The 16759-nt window shown below is 62.4% G+C and overlaps 5 protein-coding genes across 5 annotated transcripts; 2 read left to right on the top strand and 3 right to left on the bottom strand.

Moving 5' to 3' along the window:
- Position 1: 1 nt before the first annotated feature.
- Positions 2–2189, top strand: DIP5_2 (Dicarboxylic amino acid permease; the record flags this gene model as incomplete). Its single annotated transcript, XM_062769965.1, has 3 exons — positions 2–218; positions 627–1811; positions 1859–2189. 3 exons carry the CDS (start codon positions 2–4, stop codon positions 2146–2148), a joined length of 1692 nt encoding a protein of 563 aa, XP_062625949.1. The 3' UTR covers positions 2149–2189.
- A 130-nt stretch (positions 2190–2319) lies between these two features.
- SPAC6F6.04c_1 (uncharacterized protein) lies at positions 2320–3968 on the bottom strand (the record flags this gene model as incomplete). Its single annotated transcript, XM_062769964.1, has 4 exons — positions 2320–2730; positions 2785–2999; positions 3048–3686; positions 3749–3968. The coding sequence occupies 4 exons, from the start codon at positions 3966–3968 to the stop codon at positions 2320–2322; spliced, it is 1485 nt and encodes a 494-aa protein (XP_062625948.1).
- Positions 3969–5601: 1633 nt separating this feature from the next.
- LOC62_02G003429 (uncharacterized protein) lies at positions 5602–6449 on the top strand. Its single transcript, XM_062769963.1, has 3 exons — positions 5602–5675; positions 5714–5862; positions 5979–6449. Exons 1-3 carry the CDS (start codon positions 5636–5638, stop codon positions 6372–6374), a joined length of 585 nt encoding a protein of 194 aa, XP_062625947.1. The 5' UTR covers positions 5602–5635; the 3' UTR covers positions 6375–6449.
- Positions 6450–8476: 2027 nt separating this feature from the next.
- LOC62_02G003428 (uncharacterized protein) lies at positions 8477–9910 on the bottom strand (the record flags this gene model as incomplete). Its single annotated transcript, XM_062769962.1, has 2 exons — positions 8477–9491; positions 9558–9910. The coding sequence occupies 2 exons, from the start codon at positions 9908–9910 to the stop codon at positions 8477–8479; spliced, it is 1368 nt and encodes a 455-aa protein (XP_062625946.1).
- A 1485-nt stretch (positions 9911–11395) lies between these two features.
- mfs2 (putative transporter mfs2) lies at positions 11396–16160 on the bottom strand (the record flags this gene model as incomplete). Its single annotated transcript, XM_062769961.1, has 15 exons — positions 11396–11522; positions 11563–11621; positions 11672–11769; positions 11824–11914; positions 11954–12044; positions 12080–12403; positions 12439–12975; positions 13257–13538; positions 14413–14738; positions 14908–15054; positions 15105–15398; positions 15434–15557; positions 15604–15883; positions 15922–16010; positions 16052–16160. 15 exons carry the CDS (start codon positions 16158–16160, stop codon positions 11473–11475), a joined length of 2901 nt encoding a protein of 966 aa, XP_062625945.1. The 3' UTR covers positions 11396–11472.
- Positions 16161–16759: the final 599 nt, after the last annotated feature.

Genomic DNA, 16759 nt, shown 5'->3' with positions numbered 1-16759 from the left:
CATGGCAGAATACGAAAAGAGCCAACGTAGCGACGAATACTACCACCCCGGCGGGGTGGACGCCGAGCGCGCCGCTGGCGGCAGCAACAGCGACAAGAAGGAGCCCGCCGACGAGGGCAACTACACTGTCGACTCGGCGAGCGACTACAGCGCCAACGAGAAGCGCGATCTCCAGAAGGGGCTCAGCCAGCGCCACCTGTCCATGATTGCCCTTGCTGGTGAGTAAAGACGTGGCGGTGGTGGTTATGGTTGTGGTTGTCGCGCACACACCGCGATGATCCACATGGTGGTGGCGCCATGATGAGCGATCACGCACTCGACAATCGTGCCGCCGAGGCATTCGTTGCCCGCACAAGGAAGAGATAAGCAATGCTTGTCCTCGTGGCCAGCTGCCCACTGGGCACTGGCTGCGGCAAGCCGAAACTGCCCATTCCTCTACTCAACGACGAAAAGCCCATGACAAAGCATCCTGCAGCGTGAAGGGCAGGCGGGCCGCAGCAAGCACTTGCTCCAGCGCTGCGGCTCGACCTCGCCGTCACAGCCTGGCAGTGGGCTCGCTCTGCAATGTCCAAGACCCGCTCTTTCCCACACACGGCACCCTCACCCGCACGCGCTCACACCCCCAGGCTCCATCGGTACTGGTCTTTTCCTCTCGCTCGGCGGCTCGATCGCGACCGGCGGTCCGCTCGGCTCGCTCCTCGCCTACTTTTTCATTGGCCTCATCGTCTGCGCGGTGCAGTTCGCGCTCGGAGAAGTGACCGCCCTGGTCCCCGTCACTGGCTCCTTTGTGCGTCACTCTGAGCTGCTCGCGGACCCGGCGCTGGGCTTCGCGCTCGGCTGGAACATTGTCTACGGTAACTGGCTTTCTGTCCCCTCGGAGATCTCGGCCATCTGCGTGCTCATCGCGTTCTGGAGGCCTGACCTCAACGCTTCCATCTGGATCGTCGTCTTCATCGTCATCACGGCCATGGTCGCGTTCGCAAAGGTGCGCTACTTTGGCGAGATCGAGTTCGGCTTCGCCATCATCAAGATCCTGCTCATCGTCGGCCTCATCATCTTCGGCCTGATCACGGCGTGCGGCGGCATCAAGGGCGTCGAGCGCGTCGGCTTCCGTTACTGGAAGCACCCTGGCCCCTTTGTCCCCTACATTGCTGAGGGGTCGTGGGGCCGCTTCCTCGGCTTCTGGGCCGTGCTCATCAACGCCATCTTCTCGTTCTCGGGCGCCGAGTCGGTCGCCATGGCCGCGGCCGAGACGCGTAACCCCCGCCAGGCGATCCCCAAGGCCGTCAAGCGTGTGTTCGCGCGTATCACCATCTTCTACGTCCTCTCCGTGCTCATCGTCGGCATGCTCGTGTCGTCCGACGACCCGCGCATCCAGGACGACTCGGGAACCGCCGCCACCTCGCCGTTCGTCATCGCCGCGTCGGCGGCCGGCATCAAGGCCATCCCTTCGATCGTCAACGCCGTGGTCATCACCTCGGCCTGGTCGGCCTCGAACCAGGCGCTCCTTGCCGGATCCCGTGTGCTTTACGGTCTCGCCGTCAAGCGCCACGCCCCGCGCATCTTCCTCCGCACTACGTCCTGGGGTGTCCCGTACGTCGCCGTCTCGACGTTCATCCTCTTCTCGTTCCTCGCCTTCATGTCGCTCTCGTCGGGCGCCCTCACCGTCTTCTACTGGTTCATCAACCTCGTCGGTTGCGGTGTGCTTATCTCGTGGTCGGCCATCCTCTTCAACCACCTGCGTCTCCACGCCGCCCTCCGCAAGCAGGGCATCAGCCCCAAGCGCCTGCCGTGGCACAACGCCTGGACTCGTGAGTCGCGAGCAGTGGCTTTCATTGTACCCCACTGACTCTCCCAGCCTACGCGTCCGCCGTTGGCCTCTTCTTCACCATCCTCCTCCTCCTCACCAACGGCTTCCGCGTCTTCACCAAGGGCAACTGGTCCGCGGCCGGTTTCATCACCTCGTACCTTGACATTGGACTCGTCGCTGCCGCCTACACCATCTGGAAGCTTGTCAAGCGCACCAAGTGGGTCCGTCTCGAGGACATTCCCCTAGAGAGCATCCTCCGCGAGATTGAGCGCAATCCCGAGGAGCCCGACAACCAATCCAAGGGATGGATCAAGATCATCTCGTGGCTCTGGGACTAGTCTGTACACTACTTTACTCTTTCATGGATATAATTTCTACACCGGGAACCACGGGGAGGGGGTCAGACATGGTATTGATTCTCGACGCCGTCACATCTTGCATTGATTCTACAACCTTTGGCTACCTCTCCCTCGTCCTCCCCAGCCCCACTCCCATAATCTCCCTCTCTCTTACACCTTCTTCTCATCGACACCCTGCACAGCCACGTGCGCGCCGTCCTTAGCCTCGATAGTGACCATCTCGCCGTGCGTGTCAATTCCGAGAGTCTTCGCCTCAACAGTGGGCACAATGACGTTCTCCTCGCCGGCAGCACCATACAGCGTCTCGGTAGCGTATAGCGCGACCCCGATGGCAGCGACAACGAGAGACGCGATCGTGACGCCGAACCACGCGGCCGCCTCGTACAAGTACCGGATCTTGGTGCTGTCCACGCCGAAGGCCACGCAGATGCCCGCCTGCGGCATGCTGTGCAGGACTGCATTGTAGCGCGCCTGCTTTGTCGGGTCATTGGACGCGATCGAGCACATGTAGAGACAAAAGTTGCGGAGCACGGGGGCCATGATGCCCATCACGAGGTAGATCTGACATGGGTTAGCAAAAGGCGAGTGTGGCAGGCGGGAAGTAGCGCGACTTACGCCGAATGGCTCGGCCCACGCCCGCCCCATTGTCCAGTCGAGCGCGGGGCCTGGCTTGTGCCGGTCGAGGTTGTGCTTGGCGAGGTACTGGATCCAGGCTGCCCAAGCGGCGACGTTGATGACTGTCGCCCAGGTGAGGGCGTATGCGATGCGCTTGCGGCGCGAGGGGACGAGGTCTGTTGACACGAGCCAGTTGCAGAAGAATGCGGAGGGGACTGGAGCGTAAGCCAGCCGAAACTACGAAGCAGCTCACGCCCACTCACTCTGGATGAGGTAAAACACCATAGAGTTGAGGGTGCGAGCACGCAGGCTGAAGGTAAACGAGTTCCAGCTGCCGAGGATCGGGAGCCACAAGTCGAGCGCAAACGCCGCAAACATGAACATCATGACGCGGGGGTTATGCAGCGTCTCCCACATGCCTCTAAGCTCGTCGCGCAAGCTCGCATGGGGAAAGACAGCGAGGTACGTCCCGTCGTTGCGGCGCACGGTGCGCGGGTCGACGATGAAGCACAGCGCGATGATCCCAGCGAGGAGGTGGATGCCAATGAATGCGCCATATACGGCCGGCCCGACGCCGGTCGCCTTCGTCTTGTTGTAGTTGGCGCTGAGGCCGATCGCGCTGCCGACCGCCGAGCCGATACAGATGATGCTCCACTGCTGCGCGATGAAGAGCGCCTTGCGCCGCTCCGGCGCGTACGCCTGCGACGTGTACCCCGACGCGTCCCACAAAAAACCGGCAGTCACACCCAGGTACGCGGCCGTGAAGAGCGGGAACGGCTCCCGGCCCGTGTTGGAGAAGTACCACAGCCCGCCGACGTACAGCGCGTAGCCTGTCGATCCGAACGCGAGGCAGTAGCGCGGGCCGAACATGTTGATTGCCGAGCCGGCGAGGATGGACGAGACTGTGGCGGGTTGTCAGCTCTCCTCGTCGTCGTCCTCGTCTTACGCTGACCGTTTTACTCACCGGTGAACACGCTGTACAGGATGACATTCGTTTGGTTAAAGAAGCTTACAGTGTTCGGCTTGCCCCCTCCAGCGCCCATGGCCGTGAGGGCGAGGAGGATGCCCGGCGTCATGGCGAGGACGCACGAGCAGATGAGGTTCTGGACGACTGGCGACCGGAGGCGGAGCCACGAGAGCGGCTTGTGCTCCTGCGCAGTGGGTTCGATAGTGTCGTCTGTCATGTTGAGATGCGCGCAGGGTATGGGGCCCGGTGGGGCTGCGAGCGGGGTGATATATGGCGGCTGGGGTCGATCGAAGACGAGGACCGGATAGGTCAGTGCCGCCCGCCGCCACGCCGAGCTGCCAGTTGTGGGCAAGCATGTTGGTCGACACCTTCGGCTAAGCGGTCGGCAGAGGCGCTCGCTGACGTGCTTATCGATTCGGCACAGGCGGGTACGCGCGCTCGGCGTTGATATTCCGTAGCGTGGGCTGGGCAGCACTATTCCGCGCCAACGGGGTCCTTGGCGCGCTGTGCCTGTATTGTAGCTGCGCACGGCGACGCCGTTCATTCATTCGTGATGCGTGCGGTGGGGGAGAAGCATGGCCGAGATGCCGGCGGTCGGCGGGCAAGGTGACGCCTTGTCGGTCGTGCTGCCGCCGACTCGCCGAGATTGGTCGGCCCGGGTGGTGGCAAGGTACCCGACCTGTTGGTCGCAGCCGCCACGTTTGTCGCTGTGGACATATTGGGCGGCTAGGTGCGCAGCGCATCCGCGGCGGTGTGTCAGCAGTGTTAGGTTGTCAATGGGTTGAGTGCAAGGTTGGGCTGGGGTGAGTCAACACCGACTGGTCGGGAAACGAGCGGCGCGATCACCTGCTTGTGGCAGTTGGCGTGGGGACCGTGGCCACACACGCAGCTGGATGAGGGACTTACTCTGCGCGACACCATCACATACGCGACGCCCACGCATGCTGGATCTCTCTCGGCGTTGCTGATATCCGGGCCGTGTCAGCTCGTGCGGTTTACCGGGCAGACGGAGTCGCCGCTACGGCGGGCGGAGTCGGCGTTCATCGAGCTCATCCGTCAGACTGATAATAAGTGTGATTCCACCAAAAACTGTGGTGGGCTATTTGCCCTTGGCCAGCTCGCACTTGTTTGATGCAATGTGGACACGGACACCCCTTTTTTCCTCCCCCATGCTCCAGCCAGGGTTATCATGTCTCGAGCGTGCTACCCCCACCTCGATAGGATTCCATTTGTGTTTAGGAATTATCATTATCGCCCCTTTACCCCTAAAGCCCATGACCTTGTAGGTCCTGGCACCGCAGTAATGGCCACCCAGGTTTGTATTAGGAAATGAATCCTAATGTGCGATACTCTATCGGCAACAAATGCGAGCTTGGCGGCACCTCCACACAAGGCGCCATAACAGTTCAGGCATGGGACATGCCCAGTTTCAAATCCGCGTGGATGCAAAAAGCCTGCATTTTTGGTCCCTGGGGGTTTCTTTTGCGCGCCTCCCTTGTTCAGTTAGGCGCGCAACACAGTAGTCGCACAGCTAGGCACACGTACGGTCCCGAGACCACCTCGTTTCCTCTTTTGTCGAAACAGGAGGGGGGTCAGGTATGCATGCAATCAAGACCAACAGCCGAAGAGGAGAGCACGCAGAGCACGCAGCGTCGATGCATGCTCGCTTGAGCAGAGAGGAAAAACCGAGCTAATGTACCCGTTTCTCGGAATCCACCATAGAGGAGGGAGGGGCAGGAAACGGCGATCCCCCGCCGGCGTCACTGGCAGCGGCAGCGGCAGCACCGCGCGCAGCACCTGCCAAGAAATGTCAGTCAACAACGGCCGCAGCAACGATCAGCACTCTTGACATTACACTCTCTTCCACCCCCACACCCCCACACGATGCTCGTCAAGTCGCTCCTCGCCCTCACCGCTGTGTCTGGTACGTCGCGTGCACGCAGCCCCCAGCTGACACCCCAGTCGCCGCCGCGCAGAACTCGTCCTCGCCCCTCCTCCAGGCGATTGGCGCCATCCCCGCCTCGTGCAACACGCCGTGCACGACCTACAAGGGCATCTTTGAGAACTGCCCCACTAACAACCAGGCGCCAGAGTGTGCCCAGGCTTGCAACGTGAGTGGCGCGGCGCGCAGCGCAGCGCGGCGCCGAAGGCGAGGGCGAGTGCCGCTCGGCCCCGGCTGGCGTCACGCAGTCTCACCTTCCCCGAGCACCACTAACACCTTCCCCAGGGCACCGTCCTCCTCGAGCTCCAGAGCTGCATCAACTGCACGCTCATCGACGGCCCGCCCCTCGGCGTGACGACCACCACCATCGACCTGCTCAACCTCGCGCAGCAGTACCTCGCCCAGCAGTGCATTGACGGCGGCTTCCCCGCGACCTTCACTGGCCAGGTCGTCGCGCCCACCGCTGTCCCCCTCCCTCCTGGCGTCTCGTCCACGCCCCTGCCTAGCTCGAGCGCCGCACCCACGACGGCCGCCTCGGGCAGCGCCTCGGGAGCGTCGGGCGCGTCGGGCGCCGCGGCGAGCCCCAGCGCCAGCAACAAGCCCAGCTCGGCGGGCGCGCTCGCCGCCCCCGGCGCAGTCCTCTCCGCCGCCGTCCTCGCCGGCGTTCTTGCCGTGCTCTAAGTGCCGCAGTTATGACATTCGCACCGCTATTCACGCGCGCCTTACGCCTAGTATCATGCACTCGATCGACTTCTGCTTGGCGCGGCTGCGGCTGCGGGCCGGCTGCGGGGCCTTTGTCTGGACTGACGTTGTTGCTGCGGCTACTGCCGGAGGCTGTGAACATTGACGCCGAGTGGAGGACACTCAACCACTATCGAGCGCACGGGCGGCTCGATCAAAGACTGTGATGGTGGGCGAGAGGGCAACGCTTGATCCAGGCCCTACGCCAAGGCCCAGTTGAGCCCCAGGGCACCTCGCGCCTGTCGCCGCCCAGCCAGCCGTGCCCACACCTCGGGGCTCGGCCTGTAGTCAGTCATGGTCAGGAGTCAGCTGCACTCATTACATCCGTAACGCTGCACTCAGCCTCTTCTCCGTCTGTGGCCTGTCGGTGGTCTGTTTGTTGTAAGACGTGCACCGCGCGCGGCAGCGTGATAGTTTGTCCCAATGGCCGCCGAAAAAGCAAGAGCAGTCGCGACGCGCGGGTGGAGGGGCGGTGAAGTGGTGCATTGTGCGGAGATTGGCGTCGGCATTGTCTTTGCATATGTAGCTCGGAATCTGCGCCTCGTCGCGCCATCGTCGAGCTCGCCGCGCGCTCAACGCGAGAGCCTCAGCGCTGCGTGTCGCCGTAAGCATACTTATGACTGCGCCGGCGCTGGCGCCGGACTTGGTGTGGCCGGAGCACGCAACCTGGCGTCACTGCGAGTCGGGCAGCTCCGAGCAGCCATCGACCAGCGACGAGGTCGCCGCCGCATCAGTCATCCTCCTTGCTACTTACACTGCACACTCGCTCACTCGCTCGCTCGCCCAGCTCCTCAGCCAAGATGTCCCCTCCCACAAGACCGACTCGCAAGCCCGTCAACGTGGGCCAAACCCAACTCGTCATCACGCCGGCCCTCCTCCCGCCGCTGCCGCCGGACCCGGCGTCCAACGTCGTGCTGCTGGACGCGACGTTCCTCTTCCAGCCGACCCCGGCCGACCGGGACCCCAAGCTCGAGTTCTACGCGCGGCACCTGGCCGGTGCGCGCTTCTGGTCGCTCAAGGACGTGAGCGAGCCAAGCGACCGCTTCGTGCTCGTCTTCCCCAGCCCCGAGCGATTCGCGGCCGCCGCCTCGGCGGCGGGGATCAACGAGGATACCTGGGTCATCGTATACGATTCGGAGGGCAGTTTCTCCGCCCCGCGCACCGTGTTCACCTTCTTGGTTGGTCGAGGCTGGGCGAGGGGAGCTGACGACGCAGGCGTACGGACACAGGCGGGTATCCATCCTCGATGGCGGACTGCCGGCTGCGCTTGACGCTGGGTACCCTGTCGAGACGGGCCCAGTGCCGCCCGTGACCGTGAGTGGAGTGCTAGGTGCATGTGCTCGCAGAGCTGCTCGATGACACTCGCCACAGCCAACGACCTACCCCGTGCCCACACTCCAGCCAGGCTTCGTTGCGCCGTTCCCCGCGGTCCTCGACCTCGCCGAGCACCCCACGCCCGGGACACAGGTGCTCGACGCGCGCGACCCGCCCGTCTTTGCCGCGGGCCACATCCCTCACTCGGCCAACGTGCCGTGGAAGCAGCTCCTGCGGCGCGAGCAGCGTACCAACTCGGAATGGGAGGAGTGGAAGGTCGAGGGCGAGGATGGGACGTACTCTACCCTCCCGAGTCCGCGGGAAGTGGACGAGAAGCTCCAAGAGGTGCTTGGTATTGAGAAGTCCATCGGCATCAAGGACGGCAGCGTGGCGGTTACCAACTGTGAGTTGCGCTCGGTTCGAACGAGCGAGCTGACGACCCCAGCATGTGGTGGCGGGCTGTCGGCTGCGATCCTCTGGCTCTCGCTCCGCCGTGACGGCATCAACTCGCAGCTGTATGACGAGGTAAGTTGGGGCTACAACGGCACCGCTGACGCTCCAGTCATGGCAAGGATGGGCCAAGCGCGAGGCGCCGGTCGAGAAGTCGTAGACAAGCCCCCAGCAACCGGAACCCCGCTCGACCCAAAACTACATGTGAACATTGCATTTGTGTAACTCTTACTGGCCCTATGAAACAACGCTGGAGAGACGGGCACACGCGTAACAGCCTAGAGGTAGGAGTCGAGCTCGCCGCGCATGTACATGTCGTAGATGCGCTTCATCTCCGTAGCCTCGGGGGTGCCGCGGCGCTGGTTGGCAGGAGCAGCATTGTTCTTGAAGCCGCTGAACCAGCATGCAGGCTGGAGAAGCTTGAAGATGCCCGAAGCCTGGCACTTGGCCGAGAGGATACCACCGGGCTTGCACTGGCCGAACTCGAGGTTGATGGCGGGTCCAAGGTCGCCAAAGCCACACGAGCCGATGATGCAGCCAGCAGCGGCCAGCGGGAAGCCGAGCGAGCAGATACAGTTGTTGTCGAGCGGGCCAGCACACTTCTGCGACTGGATGCTCTTGACGATGCAGTTGACACCGCAGGGCGAGAGCGAGTCGAGGTTGGGCAGGTGGAGGTTGGGGCACATGTTTGTCTCGAGCTTGAGCACTGCAGGCACAGCTGTCGAGTCGCATGCCTTGAAGATGCATTGCGTGGCGACGTTGGTGAATGACTCGGTACAGATACAGCCCGTGTTGAGGGGCGAGTTGCACTTTTGCGACTTGATCGTGTCGATGACACAGTTCTTGGCGCAAGTCTGCAGCGGCTTGAGGTCTGGCAGAGGCAAGTTGGGGCAGATGGAGGGGACAAAGTTGAGCGCGTCGACGACCTTGTCGTTGGGGCAGGCGTTGAGCAGGCATGGGGCGACCTGGTTGATGAACGGCGCCGAGCAGATACAGTTGTTGTCGAGCGGGCCCGCACATCCGGTGGCAGGCAGCGACGTGACGATGCACTTGGACGCGCAGATGTCGAGGCTGCTCAGGTCGGGCAGGTTGAGGTTGGGGCAGATCTTGCGTCCGACGTCGAGGGCGGGGAGCGCGTCCTCGGGCGGGCAGTTTGAGGTGACGCACTTGGTCACGAGGTTGATGTAGTTGGCGCCGTAGCACATGCACGCGCTGTCGAGCGGGCTGTTGCACCCGGCCGTTGCGATGTTGTTGAGCACGCAGTTGAGCGCGCACGTCGTGAGCTTGGACAGGCTAGGGAGGGCAGGTTAGCGTTGAACTGGCTGGAACCTGTAGGTAGGTAGCCCTTGCAAGACTCACTCGGGGATGGTGCCGTTGCTCGAGTGCGGGATGTTGGGGTCGACAGGCGGGGCGGACGGCTTTGCGCTCGGTGCGGCGCTTGACGGCGCGGCCGACGCAGGCGCGGGCGGCGCCTTGGACGTCGGGGCGGCGCTCGGCGCAGCAGACGCGGGGGGAGGCGACGCCACGAGCACGGGCGGCGTCGTGGGGCCAGCACCCCCGCCGTTGGGGGAGGGCACCGTCTTGACGCCGGGGGGCGCGCTGGGGCCGTACCATCCTGCCTCGGTGACGGGCCTGCCCCAGTCGTATGAGACCCAGTAGGCGTTGGCGGTGCCGAGGGCGGCGGCGGCGGCGGTGAGTGTCGTGAGCTTCATTTTGCGGTGTGGTGTACGGGGGGTCCAGCCAAGAGCTGCGCCATGCAGCAGACTCTTTATGTCGGAGGAGGGTCAGTCTGTTAGTTTGGCCGTGTCATGGCCGAGGTGCCTCTTTGTCGAGTGTCAAGGCACGCCACCTGCAGTGTTGCAGCAGTGGTGATACTCGGCGAGCAGTGAGTACTTGCGATCCCTGGAAGATTAAGCATGGGCACCGTCCCTGTAGCCTTCGGGACGAGCAGCGTGAGACAGCGCGCCTGCGTGCCCTGCTCGCCTGGTCTTCTGCTCGCTTGCCCAGCCGGGCAACGGTGGCCCGCACGCTAGCTCGCTGGAGAAGCCGACACAGAGCAGCCTGCCCACTCTGCGTTTTTCTGGGGGCAGGGCAACATTGAGGCCTCCAAGATCTGTGTTACGCTACTTGCTCGCGACCGTGTGCGTGTGCGACCGCGCGTGCGTGCGCCGCCGCGAGGACACGCTCGGTCGGTCGAGATGGTGGCGCACTTGGCGGGGCCGCATGGATGCTGCAGGTGAGCGGGGCGCTGATGCTACTGCGGCAAGAACCGCACACTGACCCAGTTGTTGTCCCCTCGGTTGCCCAAACTCGCCGACACTAACTGGTGGATGGTGGCCGAGTAGCTCGTCGGGGATGGCGACGCGGTGACGTTTGGCGTAATATCCAAACTGGCGCCAGTAGTGGGGGGCCCGCATCGAGTTACGGCACTTGGCCCACCTGACCGCGTTCCACCTTCTCCATGCGGCATGCGAGCCATTCCAGATGTCGCATCCCACACGCCGGCCAAGAACCACCAGCTAATGTTCGCCTTGCTCGGGCTTGCCTGAACTGACCAGAGTCGAACCTGACCCGGCTTGACCTGACCTGGCCTGACCAGCCAGCAGCAGCCAGGGCACTCGTCGTCGTCGTCGTCGTCATGACTCATGAACAATGCCGCATTCATGTCGACAGAACACAACAAACAGTGCCCGTGCATCCCGACAATGTTCCTGTCGTCTTGGAATCAGGCGACTGCAGTTGTAGCAGTGCTAGCAATGACACTCATCCTCCCGGCTATGCTGTTGGGATGCAAGGCTCGCTAGCTGACGACACGCGCCGACAGCCGCGGCATGCTGAAACCGAGCCTGGTAGCCTGCAGGCCCAGTTTGAGGCCTCGTTCTTGGCAGATCGCTCCGCATGCCCCGCACCAAGCGGGGTTCACGGCTACTGCTGGCGGCCACGCTACGCCTGTGATGTGGCATCGTACGCACCACCCTGTCCCCCGCCGATTGGTACGCCGCGGCCACCTTGCCTTACACTGGCGTCGGCATTCACGGCGCCTTTGTCTCCACCACCCACAACGCACACGCGCTAACACACCGCTCATTGCCGCCATCATCTGGCACACCGCTCACACAAAGTTCACTGTCGATCGCGAGCGCTGACCGACCGAGATGGGGCCATGAATGGTGGGCGGCGCCTCTCGAGATCATTGTCCTGCCAATGCTTGCATGCTGCTAGAGTACAGAGCCCAGCCGAGCTCGAGATGGTGTCGATGATGCCGGTGCTAAACCTACGACGGCGGCCTGGTGGTGAACTCGCACCGGGCGCGGATGCGCGAGCCTGGCGATCGTCAGCGGCGTCGGATACCTCACAAACCCACCGAAGTAATAGAATGCGTAGGGGACGGGGATCATCGCCACGGCGAGGAACCCGAGGAGTCTGGCGCCGTCAGCTTGCTTGCGGATCACAGTGGGGAAGAGAGCACTCACGAGCCGGCCCATGGATGGCCAAGGGTCTGGAACATCCTCGGGAATGCGAGGATGACGCACCCAGAGACGACGTACCGGACCAATGTTGCCCCCGCGAGCTGCGAGAAAAGTCAGAACGTGGGGGAGTGAGTCGCGATGCCGGCGCAACTCACGGCAGAGGACGCATATTGTCCGTAGGCGTCGATCAGGTAGAGGTACGAGTCTTGGAAGACGCCCAGCACACCGATACCGAATGGGATACCACTGAGGTGTGAGCTCTTAACTCGGTTCCTCGTAGCTCACCTCATCATCAGCGCCCACACAGAGTACCTCGACGGCGAGGTCCACGCGAACCAGAACAGGCCCGCAGGGAGGAGTATGCACGTGAACATGACTAGGGAGTTAGCTTTGTTGCAGAAGCAGACGCACGAGGGATAAGCCGCTCCTCGGGCTCGACGTGGATTAGCTTGCCGTCCCAGTCGACGTCGTTGGCCTCGCCGCCGTCGACGATCGTCGCGCTGTCCGACGATGCAGAGTTGGTGTCGGGTACCACTGGCGACGAGGGAATCTCCTTTGCCGGTGGTGTCGCAAGCCGGCGATACCGCAGGAAGTGGAGATACTTGATGATGAAGAGAAGGGCAAAGCCGACGAGGATGGGGATATACATCAACCCCACTTTCGCCGGCCCGATGCCGTGGGTTCCGAATACGATGGGGTAGGCCACGAAGAAGCCGTACAGGCAGATGTAGACGACTGAGGTGAGCTCCAGCATGTCCAAGGGGACTTACTTGTGAGGTAGAGCACCACCAGCTGGAGGATGGGCTCGACTGCGAGCATCTTGAACGGGCGCTTCAGGCTGTCGGCAGTAGCCTGGCCGAGGCTTGCCTCCTCGATGGGCGCGAACCACTCCTTGTGGCCTGCACGGCGGAGCTTGAACGCCTTGAAGCGTAGCAGCGCGGCGGCGTTGGTCTCGGGCATGAAGAGCGTCGTGGTGAGGAAGGCGGCGCCGTTGGCGATCACGACGATCCAGTAGCACCACCTCCAGCCGAGGTGCGGGCTGTTGGCGACGTACGAGCCGACGAGCGGGCCAAGCACGGGGCCAACGAACCCTGTCGCGGCGTACACTGGTAGCGTGAGGGACCTGATGACTGCATTGCTGACGTCGTTGAGGCTCCCGCCTGCGTTGGCGAGCGGAGCAGCCGACATGAACCCGCCCAGCAGGCGCATGATGCACAGGCACGTGATGCTGTTCGACACGGCGCACCCGACCGCAAACACGGTCGCGAGGGCCAGCGAGATGATGTAGACTGGCAGTCGGCCGAACACTGGGTAGGGAGTGTCAGTGACTGAGGCTGATGGGCAGACGCGTCGCAAGGCGCGACCCGGCTCGCGGAGCGGCAAGCATTGTCCCCATGGGGTGGGTCAGCATGTCCAGGCTTGCTGCGCGGAATGGTGACCGCCGAGATGCGCATCCAAGGTGGATGCGTGGCGCGCAGTGCGGTTCTGGCCACTATGTAGTGGCACTTGCCACGAATGACCTTGGTGGTTGTTCCTGGCCACGCATCCACTCTCCTCCACTCCACTCGACCTCTTGGCGATCACTCACGCTCAGACAGTGGTGCCGAGGGCATCGACCCAATGCCGGTCCCGATGAGGAACATGGTGGTCGTGAGCTGTCCCACTTCCCAGCTGCAGTTGAACTCGCGCATCAGCTGGTGGACGGTCGGCGAGGAGATGCTCGAGGCGAAAGTAAGGCTGAGGCTGAGCCACGAGAGCAGCATGACAACCCAGGTCTTGTACGGTCTTGACCAGTTATGCGGGGCTGCCGGGTCGTCTGGGTCAAACTCGATCCACTGCTTGTTGGGATCTTTTGGCGCCGAGGACGAGCCTTCGCTCAGCTGCTTGCTCGGCGCCGGTGGCGTGGTGCTGAAAGCTCGGTACTGCCTGCACAGCTCCATCGTGAGTAGAATCAATTGCAAGAGGCGACCGGGGGCTGCTGGCCTCGAGAGCTCGCCCTCCGACGTGTTAATGAGCTCGTGACATCGGGTGCAGGTTTGCGCGCCGCGTCGAGCCGAGTCAACAGTGGCGTCAGTGTCGTCGGGCGGACGTTGCTTGTTGACGGGGTTCGCTTGGTCTCGTCCCTGGCGATATCGTGCGGCTCGCGTCGCCACCCCTGACACGTGTAAGCGGCGGTTGGACAAAGTTGGCGGGGCAGCACCGATGCGTCCGTCACGGCCGAGCATGAACACGGACTTGCGGTGATATCTAGGGTCAGTGGCCCGTGTTTCCTAGATTTTTTTCGCATCGAGTGGCGTATCAGTTTGGCGGTCGGGAAATCTGGGCGTCCACTGTTGCCGATTACGACACTGCCGCGGAACTCGTCCACTGGAGTCGGGCAAATCATTGCTAATCCAGTGCTCACGCTTCGTGTCACTCACTCAATCCCTGCATTTCATTTGCTGTGACAACTGACAACCAGATACTCGTCCGCGTCGGATGACTTGCCGACGCCCCCACCATAATCTTATCCACCCAACTTGTCCTTGCGGCCTCCACCTTCGACACTTGACCCGCGTCACTCAATCTTGCGGTGTATGATGTATTTGTGTCGGCCAGAAAAGAACCATGCCACGTAACCAAGGAATAACAGTCCAGGCACAATGACAATGTTGTAGTCTGCGCCTTTGTAAGCTGGCGACGTCGCTGGGCATGCAACCTCCACCATCCTCCACCTCCACCCTCCCCCAAGCCGCACAACTCACTAAAGTCCATGGCATCGTACGGCCAGGTGTAAGGGAAGTGCCAGAACACGGCCGTGAACAACTGGTACGCCATAGATCCAATGTTGATCGGCCAGCCCCACCGGCCGAGGCTCATTGGCGGCACCTCCGGATACTTGCGCATGCGCCACATGAGTAAGCCCAGGAGAGGCACATACACCCAAGCTTGGAGGACTTGGATGCAGCCGAGGATCGTGTGAAGTGCCATGTCAGAGCCGAGGAGCAGGAGCGAGAAGAGGCAGTTGAACACGCAAGTGAGCGCGATGGACCAGACAGGGACTTGGAGCTTGGGGTGGACGGCGCCGAGGCTGGGAGTGAGCTCGTGCTGCAGCCCTGCACTCACTATTGAGGAAGAAAGGCACCGCCCTCGCGAGCAAAGGTGAAGATGGCACGAGAGCCCTAGTCATCAGTGTCTCCACTCCGAGTCCTAGACCTACACCCAACATTGCCTCGAGACAAGCAGTAAACGCTGCGTACAGGATGATCGTGCTGAGGCAGATCACGCCGATGCGGTTGACGACCGTGTGCGACAGGAAGTCGTAGTAAGGGTACCCTGTTGGCGAGTCGAGCAGAGTCTGAAAGTCGACCCCACAGAACATCATGGAGATGGCCATGGCGGTGTACCTGGAGGGGTCAGCGAGATCTAGCCGCAGAGAGTAGAGACAGCCGCGCACGTCACCGTCGAGATAGCCGGCGAGAGGTACATGGCGCGAGGGATGTCGATCTCTGGGCGGGACGTCTCCTCGGCAAGGTGCGTCACAGTGTCGGGGATGCCGTAGCCCGGCTGAACGAAGCTGAGGCCTATCATCATGGCGACAAAGTCACTCCACCCCGACTGGTTGAAGACGGTTGTGAAGACTTCCTTGGGCGTCGCATGCTGCGGTGATACCGCCACTGGCACGATGAGCCAGATGAAGAAGCCAGCAATGAAGAAGAGCAGGGAGAACGTCTGGAGCCGGTGCATCGCTCTGGTGGGTCAGCTTGTCCACGCCTATTGACCCACGTGATCCCAAAGATGTTGATCATCGCGCCCGCGACGAGGAGACAGCAATTGACGGCCCAGATGTGCACCTTCTTGGGCTCGTAGCTCGGGTGGGCGTACGACACCATGGCGAGGATCTGTCCAGCTGGGAGGCGGGTTAGGGGTCTGGGCGTGCGCTGAACCCGACCTACCTTCCAGGACGGTGCATGCGAGGAGCGCGAAGAGGTACATGATCGACATGCTCCACCCAGTCGCGTACGACATGGCGCGCTTGAAGCGTGGCGAGGCGAGCTGGAAAGCGTACTCTTGCGGGCCGGACGAGGTGGGCCATGCCGAGGCCATCTCGCCCATCTGCGGTATCAGCGTACCACCCTCGACGCGACTCTCGGTCGTCTCGCTCGCACTCACCGTCATGTACGTGCACTGGCACCCGGCACCGACGATCCAGATACTGTAGATCAAGTTGAGGCTCTGCGCGTCGTGTCAGGGGTATCTCGGTGGCCACTTACCCCTCCGTACGGGATCGTTACGCCGAGGAGCTGAGGGAAGGCAGCCCACGCGCCGCCGAGCATGAGCGCGATGGCAAGGAGGGAAGGGACTGGGTATGTGAGCTCGAAACGTAAGAACTTGCAAGCTTACTCGAGAACCCCTGGCGCAGCTCGTCGACGTTGGTGACCGCGCCGTCGAGATCATGGCGCTGGTGGACAGCCTTCTCATCCGAGACAGGCTCGACACTGTGCTCGGCCATGTTGTCCTTGTCGTCTTCGTGCTGGAGAGATGTCATCAGTAGTGGGCGTGCGTGGTGTGGGGATGATCGACGCCGCTCGCGCTCACCTTATAAGCCTGGAGACGTGCCGAAGCGGCTGGGCAAGGAGCCCCGATGTGGGGGTATCGTCTCCACGTGCTCGGGTCTGGCGACGTCGAGGTGGTGATATGGTCCTCGGGAACCACCTCGCTCGAGATACGACAGGTTGACGCGGCGCGCGTAGATTGCTATGGGAGTGGAGATCATCTGGTGGGTGGTGAGCATGGTGAGCGCGCGTCTCTCGCAGTGTCGAGCAACTCTCACTTTTCGTCTGCTGCGCAGTATCTCGGCTGTACCTATTCGTTATTGCTGCCAAGCGAGTCGAAAAGGGCAGAGCGAGTTTGAGAATAGGTGATGCCAAGGGAGACGAGCAAGACGATTGGGGCGAGGTTGTTTGGCTTTCTCGCCTCAGCCGAGATTGCCGCCGCTTGTCGACCAGGTCTTGGCCAAAGGAAGTTGTGACGGTATGCAGATGGTGGTGGATGTGCCGCGAGGTGGGGGATGATAGGATGAGGAAGCCGACGGGGGGTAGGAGATTAGCA

This window comes from Vanrija pseudolonga, chromosome 2 (genome assembly GCF_020906515.1).
Source record: "Vanrija pseudolonga chromosome 2, complete sequence".
In the NCBI taxonomy this organism is placed as follows: domain Eukaryota; kingdom Fungi; phylum Basidiomycota; class Tremellomycetes; order Trichosporonales; family Trichosporonaceae; genus Vanrija; species Vanrija pseudolonga.
Note: the sequence above shows the minus strand (reverse complement) of the source record. Positions and strands in the feature narration are given on the sequence as shown.